This window comes from Solanum dulcamara, chromosome 8 (genome assembly GCF_947179165.1).
Source record: "Solanum dulcamara chromosome 8, daSolDulc1.2, whole genome shotgun sequence".
NCBI classification, from domain to species: Eukaryota; Viridiplantae; Streptophyta; class Magnoliopsida; order Solanales; family Solanaceae; genus Solanum; species Solanum dulcamara.
The window spans coordinates 65,181,352-65,203,398 of NC_077244.1; the positions used below are offsets into that span (position 1 = coordinate 65,181,352).

At 35.8% G+C, this 22,047-nt stretch overlaps 1 protein-coding gene and 3 long non-coding RNA genes across 4 annotated transcripts; all 4 read right to left on the reverse strand.

Annotated features, from left to right (window-relative positions):
- Positions 1-80: 80 nt before the first annotated feature.
- Positions 81-1,034, reverse strand: LOC129900613 (proteinase inhibitor PSI-1.2-like). Its single transcript, XM_055975627.1, has 2 exons — positions 812-1,034; positions 81-471 (listed from the first exon to the last, which is right to left on the reverse strand). Exons 1-2 carry the CDS (start codon positions 855-857, stop codon positions 263-265), a joined length of 255 nt encoding a protein of 84 aa, XP_055831602.1. The 5' UTR covers positions 858-1,034; the 3' UTR covers positions 81-262.
- Positions 1,035-4,921: 3,887 nt separating this feature from the next.
- Positions 4,922-7,018, reverse strand: LOC129900531 (uncharacterized). The gene is made up of 3 exons (XR_008769641.1): positions 6,762-7,018; positions 5,900-6,023; positions 4,922-5,190 (listed from the first exon to the last, which is right to left on the reverse strand). It is a non-coding gene; the product is annotated as an uncharacterized LOC129900531 (long non-coding RNA).
- Positions 7,019-12,337: 5,319 nt separating this feature from the next.
- On the reverse strand, positions 12,338-14,434 carry LOC129900528 (uncharacterized). The gene is made up of 3 exons (XR_008769639.1): positions 14,178-14,434; positions 13,316-13,439; positions 12,338-12,606 (listed from the first exon to the last, which is right to left on the reverse strand). It is a non-coding gene; the product is annotated as an uncharacterized LOC129900528 (long non-coding RNA).
- Positions 14,435-19,753: 5,319 nt separating this feature from the next.
- On the reverse strand, positions 19,754-21,781 carry LOC129900583 (uncharacterized). The gene is made up of 3 exons (XR_008769648.1): positions 21,594-21,781; positions 20,732-20,855; positions 19,754-20,022 (listed from the first exon to the last, which is right to left on the reverse strand). It is a non-coding gene; the product is annotated as an uncharacterized LOC129900583 (long non-coding RNA).
- Between the last annotated feature and the right edge of the window lie 266 nt (positions 21,782-22,047).

Sequence of the window (22,047 nt, forward strand, 5' to 3'; positions counted from 1 at the left end):
GTGTAAAAATAGCTATTGTATCCCATTTTCATCTGCTTCTGTTACCATGCAAGGAATTTAAATTTTAAACATGACTCCAGTAATATAATAGTAGTTACCATTTGTTATTGAAATCTTCAAAACCTCATACAAATTATAAGCAAGGATGAACATATATATTACATTAGAAACTGCCAGAGTAATAACTCAGGCCTTATTACACACATGAATACAAAAAATAAACATTTGATCGTTACATTTTGACAAGCAAAGGATGAATATATTATTCAGGGGTTCCAGTACAAATTAACGATCCATCAGCGCGGAATAATTTGCAGCCTTCACCTGCTGTGCAACAGTTGACACAAACAGGACTAATTTGCTCGTCTCCTGAAGAGGGGCAAGTCATGTAAGCAACTTCATCGTCACAAACCTGGAGACACATTTTTTGTGCATTTCCATATTCCACCTCAATTCCCAGAAGAATTATACCTAATGAAACAACCCAAATCAAATACAAAATTAGCAAGCATGTAAGTGGACATTTTTTTCTTGAAAACTTTATGTGCAGCATAATCACTATTAATTAAAAAATGCCCAACCCCCCCTTTTTTTAAATTTCTATAAAGTCAAATATTTCTATAAAGTCATTTTCTATATATAATAACATTTCACTATAACAATTTTTTTTTAAAAAAAATCAATTTTTAATAGTACATTATTATTATATATTTTATAAAATAATATTCTTTTATGACAGTAAAGAAATATTCAGATAAAAACGTCGTCGATCATTATAAAGAGGCTTTACTATGCAGCGAAGAAGCCTTACCAGACAGTAGGAGAAGGGAAAGGATACCAACTTTGCAAAAGGCCATTATATTGTATGTTTCTTTGAATTTGCTTCTCTAATTTGAGAATGTTATAATCTCTTAAGCTATTTATAGAGCAAATAAAAGATAACTAAAATACAACTAGGAATGACTTTTCTCATATCAGCAATTCAGAATGGACGACATTATGTTTTGTCAAAGTTAACTAAATGCAGCCTTCACATTGGATTGTATGACCTAGACGATTTAAATATTTGGTATACGTACCTTTCACAAAATAAAAAAATTAAAAAAAATCTCCTCTTTGAATATTTTGGTATACCTTACAAAAAAATAATAAAAATCTCCTCTTTGAATATTTGGTAATACCTTTCAAAACAATATCTTATGTTTATCCCAAAAATTAAACCCATTCCCATCTTCATCGATGTGCTTCAGAGCCCAAATATTTGAGTAGAGACTTGAGCCAACTGCTTACTCAAATTTAAATATCCACAAAGTTATTAAAAATAATTTAACAAAATAAATATTTAATTAATAAATTTTGAAGAAAAATACAATTAAAATACATACTGGACAAATAAAAAAGAAACATAGTGAGTAAAGATTCGTTTGGTTGTTGGTTATGGGTGATTTATTCATGTAGTAAACCATTATAACTTGAACTATATTTGGTAGCATTTTAGCTTCTATATATAAAATTTAGCACATCAAATACGTGTTTGGTTACTAGCTTATATACGGTCCTACATAATTAATGTATGTACAAGTTATGACATAATCTATGTATATGTTATGAATTAATTTATGTATTATTTTATACATGATAGAAAATGAAATAATATAATAAATAAATAACTAAATCCAATATAACTAAACATATATATATATATATATATATATATATATATATACACTATAATACCCACAAAATTAATATCTTTAGTAGTAATACCCGCATAACTCTAACTAGCAATAAAATATTGGTTGACAAATGCACGTGATAATAAACTACTTCCTTCGTTTTAATTTTTTTCTGGTTTTGACTTAATACGGAGTTTAACAAAGTAAGGAAGATTTTTGAATCTTCTTATGTACGTAGAATGTATTAAAATATCTTTTAATTTTTTATAGTCTCAAAAATGTGTAGATTTCTGAGGATCAGAAGAAGATGAAGCAAGAAATCATAGAAGAGAAGAAGAGAAGAGTTTAGAGAAGTAGTAGTTGATTCTTGTTATTCACTTCATATCTTATTTACAATGTGTGGGTCCTATATACATAGTTGAGATAACTAACATACAGAACTTACTATTAGTTCTGACTACTAACTTAAAACTGGAAAGGCAATTACATAACTATTGCATAACTATAACTGTCATTAGGAACACATAGTTAAACCTATTTCATGACTCTAACTCTGTATTGCTCTTATCATTCTCAACACTTTCCCTCAAGCTCTCAACACCCCCCCTCAAACTAGGAAGTGAAAAGATATTGAGAACTCCTAGCTTGGAACTGAGATGCTGAAGTTGTATTTTTGTGAGTCCTTTAGTGAGTAGATCTGCAGGCTGATCTTGTGTAGGAAGGTACTTTGTAGTCACTAGGCTTTGTGTGATCTTTTATCTTATAAAATGGCAATCAATCTCACTATGCTTGGTTCTCTCATGATAAATTGGATTGGTTGCAAGCTGTATTGTAACTTTGCTGTCAGTATGTATGTTGATAGGTAGTGAAATTTCAACGCTAAGCTCCTTCATCAGACCTCGTAGCCATATAATTTATGTTAAAATGGTTGCAAAACTTCTGTACTTAGCTTCAGCTAAGCTTCTAGAAACAGTTGTCTGTTTCTGTGATTTCCATAAAACCAATGACCCTCCATATTGCACAAAGTAGCCACTTACTGATCTTCTTGTTAGGGGACAAGAGCCTCAATCTGCATCACAATATGCAGTGATGGTATTCTTTGAGCAGTTAGATAGTAGAACACCTTTTTCTGGTTGATTCTTCACATATCTCACTATTCTTAAGGCTTCTGTCATGTGAGATTTCTTAGGCTTTTGTGGGAACTGACTGAATGTTTGAACTCCATAGGAGATGTCAAGTCTTTTCATGGTTAAGTAGAGTAGCTTGCCTACTATTCTTTGATAGGCTCCCTGATCTGTTGATGGATCATCTTCTGTCATTTGCGCCCCTATTGACTTGTAGATCTCCTCATCATATTGCTTGGTAGTTAATTTGATATTAGTATCAATAGGAGTTTCAACTGGTTTGTCTGCACTTAAACCAGTTTCAGAAATTAACTCTAGTGCCATTAGAATACGTTGTTTTGATCTAGCAAATTCTCTTCCTAAGAAAATGTAACAACCCCTAAAATGTTGTATGTCGGTATTTCAATTCTCGACGAAAATAATATAGCCTCTGTATTTTGGGCATCACTTTTCATATGTTGGTCCAAATTAGGTGATTCAAATTTCTGAATAACCACAACATCATTACCTACAACTTTCATGAAGAACACATCTTAAGATTCAGAGTATAAGTAGATCAAATAAATTAATCTTTTCAAGATATAGTGCTGTGACGGAATTGAGTGTTTATAGAAGAAAATTCATATCTCACTGTAGGTTGCTCCAAATTTGTTGATTCTTGAACGATATGAAACTAGACTTCCATATCTACAATTTTTATGAAGACACCAAATCCTAATAAGGAATTTATCTTATTCAAACGCAACTTCAAAAAAGAGTATTCTGTTAAAAAGAACTCATCTTACCTACCATGGAAACATCTAGATACATTTGACATCATTAATGACATAAATTGTCCTCCATTTAACATCATCCATGACATCAATATATTCCATTAAATTTTCAGATTTTTCTTTATAATTATTTTATTTATTGTTAGGTCCCTCTTTCCCACCTATAAATACCCACCTTATTTCCTCATTTTATTCATCAAGCTTTCTTAAGCATTTCTTCTCTCTATATACTTCTTCTCAAATATAGTTTTAGTTTTAGTAGTATAAAAATACTACTCCGGTTATTTTTATACTCCGGGTAGTACACAAAACGCTCCGGCGAGAAGAAAAGGCTAGGGGTCCAAGAGTGTTCCAATTCGGAGTAAACCTCCGGATTTAAGGTATGTAAGGCTTTCATAGCATTGGATTGAGTTCGTCCATGCGCCCAATATTTAAATTCATTATAATTGAGTTATAGTTGAGTTTTATCCAAATCTTGAATTCTAGATGAATTAATTCTTCTTCTATTGAGTTTGATATATTTATGCATTAATATTATTATTATTGTTATCTCTCATATTATTGGAATTATTGTTCATGGCTACTTTCCCATAAATCCTAATTGATTTGATGTTCATGAATATTTTTACATATATTTTGAGTAAAAATGTTGGTTTTTTATTATTTTCATTGATAAAAAGAAAGTTATATGAATTAATACTATATATGTATTTTATTGAGTTTTAAAAGAGCAAAAGAGTTGAGTTTGAATGAATTTGAGCAAATGATATTTTGAGCAAGATATTTTGATGAGATGTAAATGATGTTTTTTGGAAGTATAATGATTGATGAACATGAAATGAGATGAGTTTGATGATTTTAATTAAAGTCCAATGAGACTAGATGATGAGTTTAATATGAGCACATATTTTGGGAGTAGTATTGAGCACCGAGTTGGGTAAGAGTTTAATTGACTCAAACCCCAGAACTACCTAGCCAGCGTAGGATGGAGGATATGCCTCTTAAGTCCCAAAAAGAGGACTTTGATGAGTGGATTCAAGATGGTGATGTCCTTTACCCTAGCAAGGTATTGGATGGATGTGGCAACGACATCGCTTCGTTGTATCATCGCTAGCTCATAAGTGATGGTTGTCGGTTAGAGAAACTCTCAACTGAGTATGTAGCATCCCCTTTTAGGAGAATACCACTTACGAAACAAAAACTAATTTTTTTCTATTATTTTACCCTAAATTTTTTTTTTATTGAAATAAGATATATGAGTTTTATTTAAAAAAATGATTTCCAATTCAACAATACTGTAGGTCCATAAAATACACAAAACTTCAAATAAGTAATTATCATAAAAATATTATCTTCCTTCGTGCATAATGACAAGTCAAAATATGACCTAGTATATTGCATTACTTGAGTTAAAAGCACACTCTAAAATAACAAAATTAGTCACTTGGTTTAAGTTACAAGCCTTTAAAATTTCATAAATAAGTGCCACACATGTATCATGTACAAGTCCCCAAAATAATATACAAAAACTAGATGTATATGCATATGTGATCTTCAAAAGAGCTCCCAAAAAATCTACTCCACATGGCCATCTTCATATCCCGCCTCGCATATCACCTACGATAGGAAACAACTATCGCTAAGCATAAAGCTTAGTGGTGTATAACCTTTGGACTTAGAGCCATTAAAAATTCTAAATTTTCCTTTTCATCATAAGCGGTTCAATAAGGTAGCATTAAGTCCAAGTGAACAAGTATATCAAGTATCAAATACAAATCTTAGAGAGTTTCAAAATACCAATACTAATATTCAAAGGCTTAAGTACCAAGAATGCTTATAATTCAATTCAAAAGAGTAGTCAAATAACCAATTTCACCCCATATGTACGTCATGCCTTCACACTAAGCACAATCAATATCAAGACGGACCGAAGCCCCAAAGTCAAGAAGTGTCCATATCAAGAAGGGTCGTCACCCAATATCAAGAAGATCAAAGACCATGTTGAAAGTGGCTTTTCACTCGTACTCAAAAATGGACGAAAATCCATCGTCAAGACGAAATGCAAATCCAAAGTCAAGATGGGCAAGATATGAATCGAGAGGCATGCCAATATCGATGACAAGTCACCGTAACAAGAAGGACAATTTCCCAACAAGAATGCAAAATGATCAAGCAATTCGTACAAGTGGGCGATTCAACGAAAGTTTTGCAATACTTGAGATAATAGTCATACCAAAATATAAAACAAGGAGTAAGGAAACAACCCAATAAAATACTTTAAATTTCTGAAAAATAAAATATTTCAAGTTCAAGTTTATACACGAACCTTGGCGTTTTAGCATACAACAAGTTCTACCACCACTCGCGGAGTTCAATTTCTCTATGTCATAGATCAACCAAAATCCACTTCGTCAAACAATTCCTCTTAGCTTGTATAAGAGAATATACACCTTAAATACACAATCAAACATCTACTTAAGTTTAAAAGCTCCAACATATCGAAACTAAACATAAAATCACTGAAAATCAACCCAAAATATCAAAACAGAAATTTTGGGCAGCACTACTGTCTTGTATTGCTGCTCAGTTTCGAAGGGGTAAATGGGATAATTAGGCTTTGTGTCCTCAAAGAAAGTTATAGCTATATGTCTTAGGGTCATATACAACTTTGAATCACCCCTACAGCAATTATGTACAACAAGATATGCTCAAAATACCCACAGCAGTCCATGTAGGACTTTTAGACCAAAATCTGGGCAGCACCTCCCCTGTACTTCATCACCCTTTTTCGAGTCAATAAAAGCAAAACTGGATTTTGGATCCTAAATAAAAGTTATAGCCCTATGAAATAGCTTTCCAAAACATCTTGAATTACTCAAAACTAAGTTTTACACAAGGAGTTATACTACAATTACTAACAGCAGTCCCAACCAAAAACGGGTTTGCAACCAAAGTTTATTCCCCCAATTTTGACAACAACAACTTATCAAGAACATCAACAACAATATAAACAAATCATTCTACTTCATAACTTAACTAATTCCACCCATTTAATCCAACCAAAACATCCCCTAATCCATAAATTCCAACAAAGCAACAAACAAGTTTATAACACTATTTTCTCCGTTCTAATCCGTTAAATCTCTAAACAAGTTTGATAATAAGGAAAAACAACAACTAAATCTTACCTTGAAGTATAAGTCAACCACCTTAATACACTCCTTCTTCTCTGATTTTTAGCTCAAAATGAAGACAACGCAACGTGCAACGTTTTTTTCTTCATGAGCTTTTGAAATCGGAACTCGAATTTGGGTCAAAAATGGATTTTAATTCACTCTCTCTCTATCTCTCTATATTTCTATGGTGTTCTGGAAATATTTTGGATGAAAGGAAAGAGATAAGGCTGAACTTATCTCTTACATGGAAATAAATATGGGCTGACCCGATTTGGAATCGGGTTGGGCCAAATTTTCTTCCTATCTTGACCCTTATGCCTTGCAATGTCCATAACTTTTTATTTCGATGTCGTATATAAGCCCATGACCTATGGTTGGAAAGGTATTTCAATTATCTACAACTTTCATTTTATGGGTTTTCCCAAATTTTCAAATTTTGATAGGGTTATGCCCTCCTAAAGTCAGATCATCCAAAATATAACTTAAAAAATAAATAAATCATTCTTAAAAATAAATTGGGGTGTTACAACTCTACCCCCCTTAAGAAATTTCGTCCCGAAATTTACCTGATAGTCTCCTCAAAACAACTGTGGATGTTGGAGTCGCATATCCTCTTCTCTCTCCCAGGTAGCTTCCTTGCCAGAATGATTTCTCCAAAGAACCTTTACTAAAGGGATTTTCTTATTTCTAAGCTTTTTTGTATCATGCGCCAAGATTTTGATAGGTTCCTCTTCGTATGTCAAGTCAGGATTGACCTCAATGGATTCAACAGGAAGAACATGAGATGGATCTGAGCGATATCTTCTAAGCATAGAAACATGGAAGACATTGTGGATCCTATCTAACTCCGGTGGAAGTGCTAGTTTATATGCAACTGGACCAACTCTCTCAAGTACTTCATATGGTCCAACAAATCGAGGACTAAGTTTCCCTTTTTGGCCAAATCTCATAATTCTCTTCCATGGAGAAACCTTTAAAAATACCTTGTCTCCTGCTTGATATTCAATTTCACGCCTCTTAAGATCAGCATAAGACTTTTGTCTATCTGAAGCAATTTTTAGACGATCCTTGATTATTTTTACCTTATCCTCAGTTTGTTGCACAATCTCAAGACCAACCAGTTTTCGTTCACCAACTTCACTCCAGCAAAGAGGAGTTCTACACTTTCTCCCATATAAGGCTTCATAGGGTGGCATGCCAATGCTTGATTGGTAGCTATTGTTATAAGCGAATTCTACCAAGGCTAGGTGTCTGTCCCAACTACCTTCAAATTCCATAATGCAAGCTCGAAGCATATCTTCCAAGATTTGAATCACCCTCTCGGATTGGCCATCTGTCTGAGGATGGAAAGATGTACTAAAGTTCAACCTAGTGCCCAAAGCTTCTTGCAAGCTAGTCCAGAATCTAGATGTAAACCTCGGGTCTCGGTCAGATACAATAGAAACAGGAACTCCATGTAGCCTCACAATTTCATTAACGTACAATTCTGCTAAACGTTCAAGTGGGTAGTCCATTCTGATGGCCAAGAAATGAGCACTTTTAGTGAGCCTATCAACTATAACCCAAATTGCATCATGATTTCTTTGGGTACGTGGAAGCCCAGAAACAAAGTCCATGGTTATTCTTTCCCATTTCCACTCAGGTATTGATAGGGGTTGTAATAATCCTGCTGGGACTTGATGCTCGGCCTTTATCTATTGACAAGCTAAGCATTTGGAAATATATTCCGCAATGTCCTTCTTCATACCATTCCACCAGTAGTGTTCTTTGATGGTTTGGTACATTTTGGTACCTCTAGGATGCATTGCATATGGTGACGTATGTGCTTCATTCAAAATCTCTTTCCTCAAGTTGTCATCCTTTGGAACACATAACCTATTATGATAAAATAGAGCACCATTCTCCCCTAAAGTAAAATCAAGCTTTCCTCCAGTTTGAACTTCTTTGATCAATTTTACAAGCTTCTCATCTAACTGTTGTGCTTCTTTCACCTGTTCAAGTAGAATTGGCTTGACTTGCAATCTAGCAACAATAGAGCCATCAGAATTAAATGCAAGACAAGCATTCATGGCTCGTAAGTCAAGAAATGAAGTCAGAGGATTAATAGATAAACTAGCAAAGGCTTTACGACTTAGAGCATCTGCAACTACATTGGCTTTACCAGGATGATAGTCAATGGTACAGTCGTAATCTTTAATGAGTTCAAGCCATCTACGTTGCCTCAAATTCAACTCTTTCTGTGTACCCAAGTACTTCAAACTCTTGTGATCAGTAAATATGTGACACTTTTCGCCATATAAGTAATGCCTCCAAATTTTCAAGGCAAACACTATGGCAGCGAGCTCAAGGTCATGAGTAGGATAGTTCAATTCATGTGGTTTCAATTTTCGGGAAGTATATGCAACCACTTTCCCTTCTTGCATCAGTACACAACCCAAACCATGATGAGAAGCATCACTATATATCACATATTCTTTACCTTCAGTTGGTAGAGTAAGTATAGGAGCTTGTGTCAATAAGGATTTGAGATTTTCAAAACTTTCCTGGCATTTGTCATCCCATACAAACTTGACATCCTTCCTTAAAAGTTTAGTCAAAGGGGAGGCGATAATGGAGAAGCCTTTGACAAACCTCCTATAGTATCCCGCTAAACCCAAGAAACTCCTTACTTCAGTTGGACTTTTAGGTGGTTTCCATTCAACAATAACTTGAATCTTACCAGGATCCACTTTCACACCTGCGGCCGACACAATATGTCCCAGAAAGGCCACTTCACCGAGCCAAAATTCACATTTAGAAAGCTTAGCATAAAGCTTCTTCTCTTGCAGAATTTGCAAAACAATTCGAAGATGTTTATCATGCTCTTCTTCATTCTTGGAATATATTAAAATATCATCTATAAATACCACCACAAATTGATCAAGATAAGGCCTAAATACTCGATTCATCAAATCCATGAATATTGCAGGCGCATTAGTTAATCCAAAGGGCATCACCAAAAATTCATAGTGACCATATCGAGTTCTAAAAGCAGTTTTAGGAACATCTTCCTTTCTAACACGCAGTTGGTGATACCCAGACCTTAAATCGATCTTGGAGAATAAATTAGCACCCTTCAGTTGGTCAAACAAATCATCAATTCTTGGTAATGGATATCTGTTCTTGATTGTTATTTTATTCAATTGTCTATAGTCAATACAAAGTCTAAGAGTACCATCTTTCTTTTTCACAAATAGCATAGGGGCTCCCCAAGGAGAAACACTTGGACGAATGAAACCTTTCTCAAGAAGTTCTTGCAGTTGAGTTTTCAATTCCTTTAATTCTGCTGGTGCCATCCTATAAGGAGTGATAGAAATAGGAGTAGATCCAGGAATGAGCTCAATCGGAAATTCAACTTCTCTTTCTGGTGGTAACCCAGGAAGATTTTCTGGAAACACTTCAGGAAAGTCACACACAGTAGGTATATCTTTAAGAATAGGACTCTCCACACGTGTATCAATTATGTGAGCAAGATACACACTACAACCCTGACGAATCATCCTTTTTGCTAAGGCCGCAGAAATAATATTAGAGGACAATGACCTTTCACCCTGCACAATAATGTGTGAAAATGCAGGGTCCTTAAAAGTCACATGCTTGGACCTACAATCCACTACTGCATGATATTTATAAAGCCAATCCATACCGATAATAATATCAAAATCATGGAAAGGCATTTCAATCAAATCAGCAGGAAGGACCAGGTTTTGAATCATGAAGGGACAACCTCGATAGATTTGATTGCAAACAACCTGTTGACCCAAAGGACTTTGGACAAGCACACCATAATCGAGTCTCACAGGCTTCACATTTTCAGGAAAATCCAATGATGAACAAACATACGAATGTGTAGAACCAGGATCAAATAATGTAACGACACATAAGTCAAATAAGTGAAATTTACCAACAACCACATCTGCTCCATCTTGTTCATCTCTCTGTCTCATCGCATAAGCTCGTGTTGTAGCTCTTGATCCACTCGCTTGATTGGATCCACCTGCACCTGTTGCTTGTGTGTTTCTAGATCTTGCACCTCTATTCCCTTGAGATTGAGTGGTAATAGGTTTCTGAACAGAGACTTCCGTATGCGGAGAAGAAATGGGATTAGGATTAGGACAATCCCTCACTTTATGATCGAAGCTCCCACAATTAAAACAAGCACCGGATGCTCTTCTACAAGTACCAAAGTGATTTTTCCCACATTGTGCACAAGTGGGTATACGAGTCTTGCCTTGACCATAGCTTGGAGTGCTGGCAGTAGAGTAACTTGATCTATTCTGCTTATGTTGGGCTATCTTGCGAAAAGTATTAGCTGTGGAACTGTCAAATTTCCCTCTTTTTGATGGACCTCCTGAATCTGCATAAGCTTTCCTGAACTTATGTTCATTTCTACCAGTTTGTTCCTTGTCGATCCTTTCCCAAGTAAGAGCAGCTGAAACTAATTTACAAAAATTTTCATGTTGTAGGACCGCTACAGATTTTCTGATAGAATCATTTAAACCGTCTTCGAACCGCCTGCACTTATCTTTTTCATCATTAATAATACCCCCAGCATAGCGGGACAGCCTGAGAAATTGCTGCTGATATTCAGCGATAGACATGCTCTCTTGCTCTAAATTTAAGAACTCTTTTTTTTTTTGCATCGTGATAAGCAGGTGGGACATACTTCTTATGAAATTCCTTCACAAAATCATCCCAAGTAAGAACAGGAGGTTTTGCCCTGACATTTGGTACACTTATCCACCAATCATAAGCATCTTTTTGTAACAGTGAGACAGCATACTTAAATTTGGAAGTGTCTGAACACTCTAACTGCTCGAATACTCTTTCAATTCGTTCTAACCACTGCTCGGCATCGGTAGGGTCAACAGTTTCTTCAAACTCAACTCCCCCCATTTTTCTCATTTTCTCATAGTTCACTTCATCAGGGTCAGGCATTCTTCTAGCCATGTGATGAAAGAAATCAGCCATTTGTTGAAAAGGAGGATCAGCAGCAGGAGCACTATGACTCATTTGAGGGTGTGGCCCAACTCTTGTGCCCCGATTATTTCCCGCTTCAGATCCACTTGTGCTAAGAGGATTAGGATCAGAAAAATGTTCTACAACCCCTTCTTGTAGGTGAGGTTGGGCATTAAGGATATTTCCCCCCTCACGAGCGGCTTCCATAAGTCTATTAAAAGTACAAGATGCCACGAATTAACTCCTACATAAGGGAAGATCACATTGCATTAGGGACATGCACATGATGCATATGCACTATATACAAGAAAAAAAAATATACGGGACAAAAGAAAATAGTCTGCCAACAAATCACAACAAAAGTCCTAGAATTATAAACCTAGGCTCTGATACCAACTCTTGTAGCATCCCCTTTTAGGAGAATACCACTTACGAAACAAAAACTAATTTTTTTCTATTATTTTACCCTAAATTTTTTTTTTATTGAAATAAGATATATGAGTTTTATTTAAAAAAATGATTTCCAATTCAACAATACTGTAGGTCCATAAAATACACAAAACTTCAAATAAGTAATTATCATAAAAATATTATCTTCCTTCGTGCATAATGACAAGTCAAAATATGACCTAGTATATTGCATTACTTGAGTTAAAAGCACACTCTAAAATAACAAAATTAGTCACTTGGTTTAAGTTACAAGCCTTTAAAATTTCATAAATAAGTGCCACACATGTATCATGTACAAGTCCCCAAAATAATATACAAAAACTAGATGTATATGCATATGTGATCTTCAAAAGAGCTCCCAAAAAATCTACTCCACATGGCCATCTTCATATCCCGCCTCGCATATCACCTACGATAGGAAACAACTATCGCTAAGCATAAAGCTTAGTGGTGTATAACCTTTGGACTTAGAGCCATTAAAAATTCTAAATTTTCCTTTTCATCATAAGCGGTTCAATAAGGTAGCATTAAGTCCAAGTGAACAAGTATATCAAGTATCAAATACAAATCTTAGAGAGTTTCAAAATACCAATACTAATATTCAAAGGCTTAAGTACCAAGAATGCTTATAATTCAATTCAAAAGAGTAGTCAAATAACCAATTTCACCCCATATGTACGTCATGCCTTCACACTAAGCACAATCAATATCAAGACGGACCGAAGCCCCAAAGTCAAGAAGTGTCCATATCAAGAAGGGTCGTCACCCAATATCAAGAAGATCAAAGACCATGTTGAAAGTGGCTTTTCACTCGTACTCAAAAATGGACGAAAATCCATCGTCAAGACGAAATGCAAATCCAAAGTCAAGATGGGCAAGATATGAATCGAGAGGCATGCCAATATCGATGACAAGTCACCGTAACAAGAAGGACAATTTCCCAACAAGAATGCAAAATGATCAAGCAATTCGTACAAGTGGGCGATTCAACGAAAGTTTTGCAATACTTGAGATAATAGTCATACCAAAATATAAAACAAGGAGTAAGGAAACAACCCAATAAAATACTTTAAATTTCTGAAAAATAAAATATTTCAAGTTCAAGTTTATACACGAACCTTGGCGTTTTAGCATACAACAAGTTCTACCACCACTCGCGGAGTTCAATTTCTCTATGTCATAGATCAACCAAAATCCACTTCGTCAAACAATTCCTCTTAGCTTGTATAAGAGAATATACACCTTAAATACACAATCAAACATCTACTTAAGTTTAAAAGCTCCAACATATCGAAACTAAACATAAAATCACTGAAAATCAACCCAAAATATCAAAACAGAAATTTTGGGCAGCACTACTGTCTTGTATTGCTGCTCAGTTTCGAAGGGGTAAATGGGATAATTAGGCTTTGTGTCCTCAAAGAAAGTTATAGCTATATGTCTTAGGGTCATATACAACTTTGAATCACCCCTACAGCAATTATGTACAACAAGATATGCTCAAAATACCCACAGCAGTCCATGTAGGACTTTTAGACCAAAATCTGGGCAGCACCTCCCCTGTACTTCATCACCCTTTTTCGAGTCAATAAAAGCAAAACTGGATTTTGGATCCTAAATAAAAGTTATAGCCCTATGAAATAGCTTTCCAAAACATCTTGAATTACTCAAAACTAAGTTTTACACAAGGAGTTATACTACAATTACTAACAGCAGTCCCAACCAAAAACGGGTTTGCAACCAAAGTTTATTCCCCCAATTTTGACAACAACAACTTATCAAGAACATCAACAACAATATAAACAAATCATTCTACTTCATAACTTAACTAATTCCACCCATTTAATCCAACCAAAACATCCCCTAATCCATAAATTCCAACAAAGCAACAAACAAGTTTATAACACTATTTTCTCCGTTCTAATCCGTTAAATCTCTAAACAAGTTTGATAATAAGGAAAAACAACAACTAAATCTTACCTTGAAGTATAAGTCAACCACCTTAATACACTCCTTCTTCTCTGATTTTTAGCTCAAAATGAAGACAACGCAACGTGCAACGTTTTTTTCTTCATGAGCTTTTGAAATCGGAACTCGAATTTGGGTCAAAAATGGATTTTAATTCACTCTCTCTCTATCTCTCTATATTTCTATGGTGTTCTGGAAATATTTTGGATGAAAGGAAAGAGATAAGGCTGAACTTATCTCTTACATGGAAATAAATATGGGCTGACCCGATTTGGAATCGGGTTGGGCCAAATTTTCTTCCTATCTTGACCCTTATGCCTTGCAATGTCCATAACTTTTTATTTCGATGTCGTATATAAGCCCATGACCTATGGTTGGAAAGGTATTTCAATTATCTACAACTTTCATTTTATGGGTTTTCCCAAATTTTCAAATTTTGATAGGGTTATGCCCTCCTAAAGTCAGATCATCCAAAATATAACTTAAAAAATAAATAAATCATTCTTAAAAATAAATTGGGGTGTTACAACTCTACCCCCCTTAAGAAATTTCGTCCCGAAATTTACCTGATAGTCTCCTCAAAACAACTGTGGATGTTGGAGTCGCATATCCTCTTCTCTCTCCCAGGTAGCTTCCTTGCCAGAATGATTTCTCCAAAGAACCTTTACTAAAGGGATTTTCTTATTTCTAAGCTTTTTTGTATCATGCGCCAAGATTTTGATAGGTTCCTCTTCGTATGTCAAGTCAGGATTGACCTCAATGGATTCAACAGGAAGAACATGAGATGGATCTGAGCGATATCTTCTAAGCATAGAAACATGGAAGACATTGTGGATCCTATCTAACTCCGGTGGAAGTGCTAGTTTATATGCAACTGGACCAACTCTCTCAAGTACTTCATATGGTCCAACAAATCGAGGACTAAGTTTCCCTTTTTGGCCAAATCTCATAATTCTCTTCCATGGAGAAACCTTTAAAAATACCTTGTCTCCTGCTTGATATTCAATTTCACGCCTCTTAAGATCAGCATAAGACTTTTGTCTATCTGAAGCAATTTTTAGACGATCCTTGATTATTTTTACCTTATCCTCAGTTTGTTGCACAATCTCAAGACCAACCAGTTTTCGTTCACCAACTTCACTCCAGCAAAGAGGAGTTCTACACTTTCTCCCATATAAGGCTTCATAGGGTGGCATGCCAATGCTTGATTGGTAGCTATTGTTATAAGCGAATTCTACCAAGGCTAGGTGTCTGTCCCAACTACCTTCAAATTCCATAATGCAAGCTCGAAGCATATCTTCCAAGATTTGAATCACCCTCTCGGATTGGCCATCTGTCTGAGGATGGAAAGATGTACTAAAGTTCAACCTAGTGCCCAAAGCTTCTTGCAAGCTAGTCCAGAATCTAGATGTAAACCTCGGGTCTCGGTCAGATACAATAGAAACAGGAACTCCATGTAGCCTCACAATTTCATTAACGTACAATTCTGCTAAACGTTCAAGTGGGTAGTCCATTCTGATGGCCAAGAAATGAGCACTTTTAGTGAGCCTATCAACTATAACCCAAATTGCATCATGATTTCTTTGGGTACGTGGAAGCCCAGAAACAAAGTCCATGGTTATTCTTTCCCATTTCCACTCAGGTATTGATAGGGGTTGTAATAATCCTGCTGGGACTTGATGCTCGGCCTTTATCTATTGACAAGCTAAGCATTTGGAAATATATTCCGCAATGTCCTTCTTCATACCATTCCACCAGTAGTGTTCTTTGATGGTTTGGTACATTTTGGTACCTCTAGGATGCATTGCATATGGTGACGTATGTGCTTCATTCAAAATCTCTTTCCTCAAGTTGTCATCCTTTGGAACACATAACCTATTATGATAAAATAGAGCACCATTCTCCCCTAAAGTAAAATCAAGCTTTCCTCCAGTTTGAACTTCTTTGATCAATTTTACAAGCTTCTCATCTAACTGTTGTGCTTCTTTCACCTGTTCAAGTAGAATTGGCTTGACTTGCAATCTAGCAACAATAGAGCCATCAGAATTAAATGCAAGACAAGCATTCATGGCTCGTAAGTCAAGAAATGAAGTCAGAGGATTAATAGATAAACTAGCAAAGGCTTTACGACTTAGAGCATCTGCAACTACATTGGCTTTACCAGGATGATAGTCAATGGTACAGTCGTAATCTTTAATGAGTTCAAGCCATCTACGTTGCCTCAAATTCAACTCTTTCTGTGTACCCAAGTACTTCAAACTCTTGTGATCAGTAAATATGTGACACTTTTCGCCATATAAGTAATGCCTCCAAATTTTCAAGGCAAACACTATGGCAGCGAGCTCAAGGTCATGAGTAGGATAGTTCAATTCATGTGGTTTCAATTTTCGGGAAGTATATGCAACCACTTTCCCTTCTTGCATCAGTACACAACCCAAACCATGATGAGAAGCATCACTATATATCACATATTCTTTACCTTCAGTTGGTAGAGTAAGTATAGGAGCTTGTGTCAATAAGGATTTGAGATTTTCAAAACTTTCCTGGCATTTGTCATCCCATACAAACTTGACATCCTTCCTTAAAAGTTTAGTCAAAGGGGAGGCGATAATGGAGAAGCCTTTGACAAACCTCCTATAGTATCCCGCTAAACCCAAGAAACTCCTTACTTCAGTTGGACTTTTAGGTGGTTTCCATTCAACAATAACTTGAATCTTACCAGGATCCACTTTCACACCTGCGGCCGACACAATATGTCCCAGAAAGGCCACTTCACCGAGCCAAAATTCACATTTAGAAAGCTTAGCATAAAGCTTCTTCTCTTGCAGAATTTGCAAAACAATTCGAAGATGTTTATCATGCTCTTCTTCATTCTTGGAATATATTAAAATATCATCTATAAATACCACCACAAATTGATCAAGATAAGGCCTAAATACTCGATTCATCAAATCCATGAATATTGCAGGCGCATTAGTTAATCCAAAGGGCATCACCAAAAATTCATAGTGACCATATCGAGTTCTAAAAGCAGTTTTAGGAACATCTTCCTTTCTAACACGCAGTTGGTGATACCCAGACCTTAAATCGATCTTGGAGAATAAATTAGCACCCTTCAGTTGGTCAAACAAATCATCAATTCTTGGTAATGGATATCTGTTCTTGATTGTTATTTTATTCAATTGTCTATAGTCAATACAAAGTCTAAGAGTACCATCTTTCTTTTTCACAAATAGCATAGGGGCTCCCCAAGGAGAAACACTTGGACGAATGAAACCTTTCTCAAGAAGTTCTTGCAGTTGAGTTTTCAATTCCTTTAATTCTGCTGGTGCCATCCTATAAGGAGTGATAGAAATAGGAGTAGATCCAGGAATGAGCTCAATCGGAAATTCAACTTCTCTTTCTGGTGGTAACCCAGGAAGATTTTCTGGAAACACTTCAGGAAAGTCACACACAGTAGGTATATCTTTAAGAATAGGACTCTCCACACGTGTATCAATTATGTGAGCAAGATACACACTACAACCCTGACGAATCATCCTTTTTGCTAAGGCCGCAGAAATAATATTAGAGGACAATGACCTTTCACCCTGCACAATAATGTGTGAAAATGCAGGGTCCTTAAAAGTCACATGCTTGGACCTACAATCCACTACTGCATGATATTTATAAAGCCAATCCATACCGATAATAATATCAAAATCATGGAAAGGCATTTCAATCAAATCAGCAGGAAGGACCAGGTTTTGAATCATGAAGGGACAACCTCGATAGATTTGATTGCAAACAACCTGTTGACCCAAAGGACTTTGGACAAGCACACCATAATCGAGTCTCACAGGCTTCACATTTTCAGGAAAATCCAATGATGAACAAACATACGAATGTGTAGAACCAGGATCAAATAATGTAACGACACATAAGTCAAATAAGTGAAATTTACCAACAACCACATCTGCTCCATCTTGTTCATCTCTCTGTCTCATCGCATAAGCTCGTGTTGTAGCTCTTGATCCACTCGCTTGATTGGATCCACCTGCACCTGTTGCTTGTGTGTTTCTAGATCTTGCACCTCTATTCCCTTGAGATTGAGTGGTAATAGGTTTCTGAACAGAGACTTCCGTATGCGGAGAAGAAATGGGATTAGGATTAGGACAATCCCTCACTTTATGATCGAAGCTCCCACAATTAAAACAAGCACCGGATGCTCTTCTACAAGTACCAAAGTGATTTTTCCCACATTGTGCACAAGTGGGTATACGAGTCTTGCCTTGACCATAGCTTGGAGTGCTGGCAGTAGAGTAACTTGATCTATTCTGCTTATGTTGGGCTATCTTGCGAAAAGTATTAGCTGTGGAACTGTCAAATTTCCCTCTTTTTGATGGACCTCCTGAATCTGCATAAGCTTTCCTGAACTTATGTTCATTTCTACCAGTTTGTTCCTTGTCGATCCTTTCCCAAGTAAGAGCAGCTGAAACTAATTTACAAAAATTTTCATGTTGTAGGACCGCTACAGATTTTCTGATAGAATCATTTAAACCGTCTTCGAACCGCCTGCACTTATCTTTTTCATCATTAATAATACCCCCAGCATAGCGGGACAGCCTGAGAAATTGCTGCTGATATTCAGCGATAGACATGCTCTCTTGCTCTAAATTTAAGAACTCTTTTTTTTTTTGCATCGTGATAAGCAGGTGGGACATACTTCTTATGAAATTCCTTCACAAAATCATCCCAAGTAAGAACAGGAGGTTTTGCCCTGACATTTGGTACACTTATCCACCAATCATAAGCATCTTTTTGTAACAGTGAGACAGCATACTTAAATTTGGAAGTGTCTGAACACTCTAACTGCTCGAATACTCTTTCAATTCGTTCTAACCACTGCTCGGCATCGGTAGGGTCAACAGTTTCTTCAAACTCAACTCCCCCCATTTTTCTCATTTTCTCATAGTTCACTTCATCAGGGTCAGGCATTCTTCTAGCCATGTGATGAAAGAAATCAGCCATTTGTTGAAAAGGAGGATCAGCAGCAGGAGCACTATGACTCATTTGAGGGTGTGGCCCAACTCTTGTGCCCCGATTATTTCCCGCTTCAGATCCACTTGTGCTAAGAGGATTAGGATCAGAAAAATGTTCTACAACCCCTTCTTGTAGGTGAGGTTGGGCATTAAGGATATTTCCCCCCTCACGAGCGGCTTCCATAAGTCTATTAAAAGTACAAGATGCCACGAATTAACTCCTACATAAGGGAAGATCACATTGCATTAGGGACATGCACATGATGCATATGCACTATATACAAGAAAAAAAAATATACGGGACAAAAGAAAATAGTCTGCCAACAAATCACAACAAAAGTCCTAGAATTATAAACCTAGGCTCTGATACCAACTCTTGTAGCATCCCCTTTTAGGAGAATACCACTTACGAAACAAAAACTAATTTTTTTCTATTATTTTACCCTAAATTTTTTTTTTATTGAAATAAGATATATGAGTTTTATTTAAAAAAATGATTTCCAATTCAACAATACTGTAGGTCCATAAAATACACAAAACTTCAAATAAGTAATTATCATAAAAATATTATCTTCCTTCGTGCATAATGACAAGTCAAAATATGACCTAGTATATTGCATTACTTGAGTTAAAAGCACACTCTAAAATAACAAAATTAGTCACTTGGTTTAAGTTACAAGCCTTTAAAATTTCATAAATAAGTGCCACACATGTATCATGTACAAGTCCCCAAAATAATATACAAAAACTAGATGTATATGCATATGTGATCTTCAAAAGAGCTCCCAAAAAATCTACTCCACATGGCCATCTTCATATCCCGCCTCGCATATCACCTACGATAGGAAACAACTATCGCTAAGCATAAAGCTTAGTGGTGTATAACCTTTGGACTTAGAGCCATTAAAAATTCTAAATTTTCCTTTTCATCATAAGCGGTTCAATAAGGTAGCATTAAGTCCAAGTGAACAAGTATATCAAGTATCAAATACAAATCTTAGAGAGTTTCAAAATACCAATACTAATATTCAAAGGCTTAAGTACCAAGAATGCTTATAATTCAATTCAAAAGAGTAGTCAAATAACCAATTTCACCCCATATGTACGTCATGCCTTCACACTAAGCACAATCAATATCAAGACGGACCGAAGCCCCAAAGTCAAGAAGTGTCCATATCAAGAAGGGTCGTCACCCAATATCAAGAAGATCAAAGACCATGTTGAAAGTGGCTTTTCACTCGTACTCAAAAATGGACGAAAATCCATCGTCAAGACGAAATGCAAATCCAAAGTCAAGATGGGCAAGATATGAATCGAGAGGCATGCCAATATCGATGACAAGTCACCGTAACAAGAAGGACAATTTCCCAACAAGAATGCAAAATGATCAAGCAATTCGTACAAGTGGGCGATTCAACGAAAGTTTTGCAATACTTGAGATAATAGTCATACCAAAATATAAAACAAGGAGTAAGGAAACAACCCAATAAAATACTTTAAATTTCTGAAAAATAAAATATTTCAAGTTCAAGTTTATACACGAACCTTGGCGTTTTAGCATACAACAAGTTCTACCACCACTCGCGGAGTTCAATTTCTCTATGTCATAGATCAACCAAAATCCACTTCGTCAAACAATTCCTCTTAGCTTGTATAAGAGAATATACACCTTAAATACACAATCAAACATCTACTTAAGTTTAAAAGCTCCAACATATCGAAACTAAACATAAAATCACTGAAAATCAACCCAAAATATCAAAACAGAAATTTTGGGCAGCACTACTGTCTTGTATTGCTGCTCAGTTTCGAAGGGGTAAATGGGATAATTAGGCTTTGTGTCCTCAAAGAAAGTTATAGCTATATGTCTTAGGGTCATATACAACTTTGAATCACCCCTACAGCAATTATGTACAACAAGATATGCTCAAAATACCCACAGCAGTCCATGTAGGACTTTTAGACCAAAATCTGGGCAGCACCTCCCCTGTACTTCATCACCCTTTTTCGAGTCAATAAAAGCAAAACTGGATTTTGGATCCTAAATAAAAGTTATAGCCCTATGAAATAGCTTTCCAAAACATCTTGAATTACTCAAAACTAAGTTTTACACAAGGAGTTATACTACAATTACTAACAGCAGTCCCAACCAAAAACGGGTTTGCAACCAAAGTTTATTCCCCCAATTTTGACAACAACAACTTATCAAGAACATCAACAACAATATAAACAAATCATTCTACTTCATAACTTAACTAATTCCACCCATTTAATCCAACCAAAACATCCCCTAATCCATAAATTCCAACAAAGCAACAAACAAGTTTATAACACTATTTTCTCCGTTCTAATCCGTTAAATCTCTAAACAAGTTTGATAATAAGGAAAAACAACAACTAAATCTTACCTTGAAGTATAAGTCAACCACCTTAATACACTCTTTCTTCTCTGATTTTTAGCTCAAAATGAAGACAACGCAACGTGCAACGTTTTTTTCTTCATGAGCTTTTGAAATCGGAACTCGAATTTGGGTCAAAAATGGATTTTAATTCACTCTCTCTCTATCTCTCTATATTTCTATGGTGTTCTGGAAATATTTTGGATGAAAGGAAAGAGATAAGGCTAAACTTATCTCTTACATGGAAATAAATATGGGCTGACCCGATTTGGAATCGGGTTGGGCCAAATTTTCTTCCTATCTTGACCCTTATGCCTTGCAATGTCCATAACTTTTTATTTCGATGTCGTATATAAGCCCATGACCTATGGTTGGAAAGGTATTTCAATTATCTACAACTTTCATTTTATGGGTTTTCCCAAATTTTCAAATTTTGATAGGGTTATGCCCTCCTAAAGTCAGA

What these genes read in the sequence shown, in the direction of transcription:
- LOC129900613 (XM_055975627.1), bottom strand. Translation starts at nt 857, where the DNA reads ATGGCCTTTTGCAAAGTTGGTATCCTTTCCCTTCTCCTACTGTCTG. An exon ending in TTCCCTTCTCCTACTGTCTG is followed by an intron (nt 472 to 811) that starts GTAAGGCTTCTT and finishes TTGTTTCATTAG; the next exon opens with GTATAATTCTTCTGGGAATT.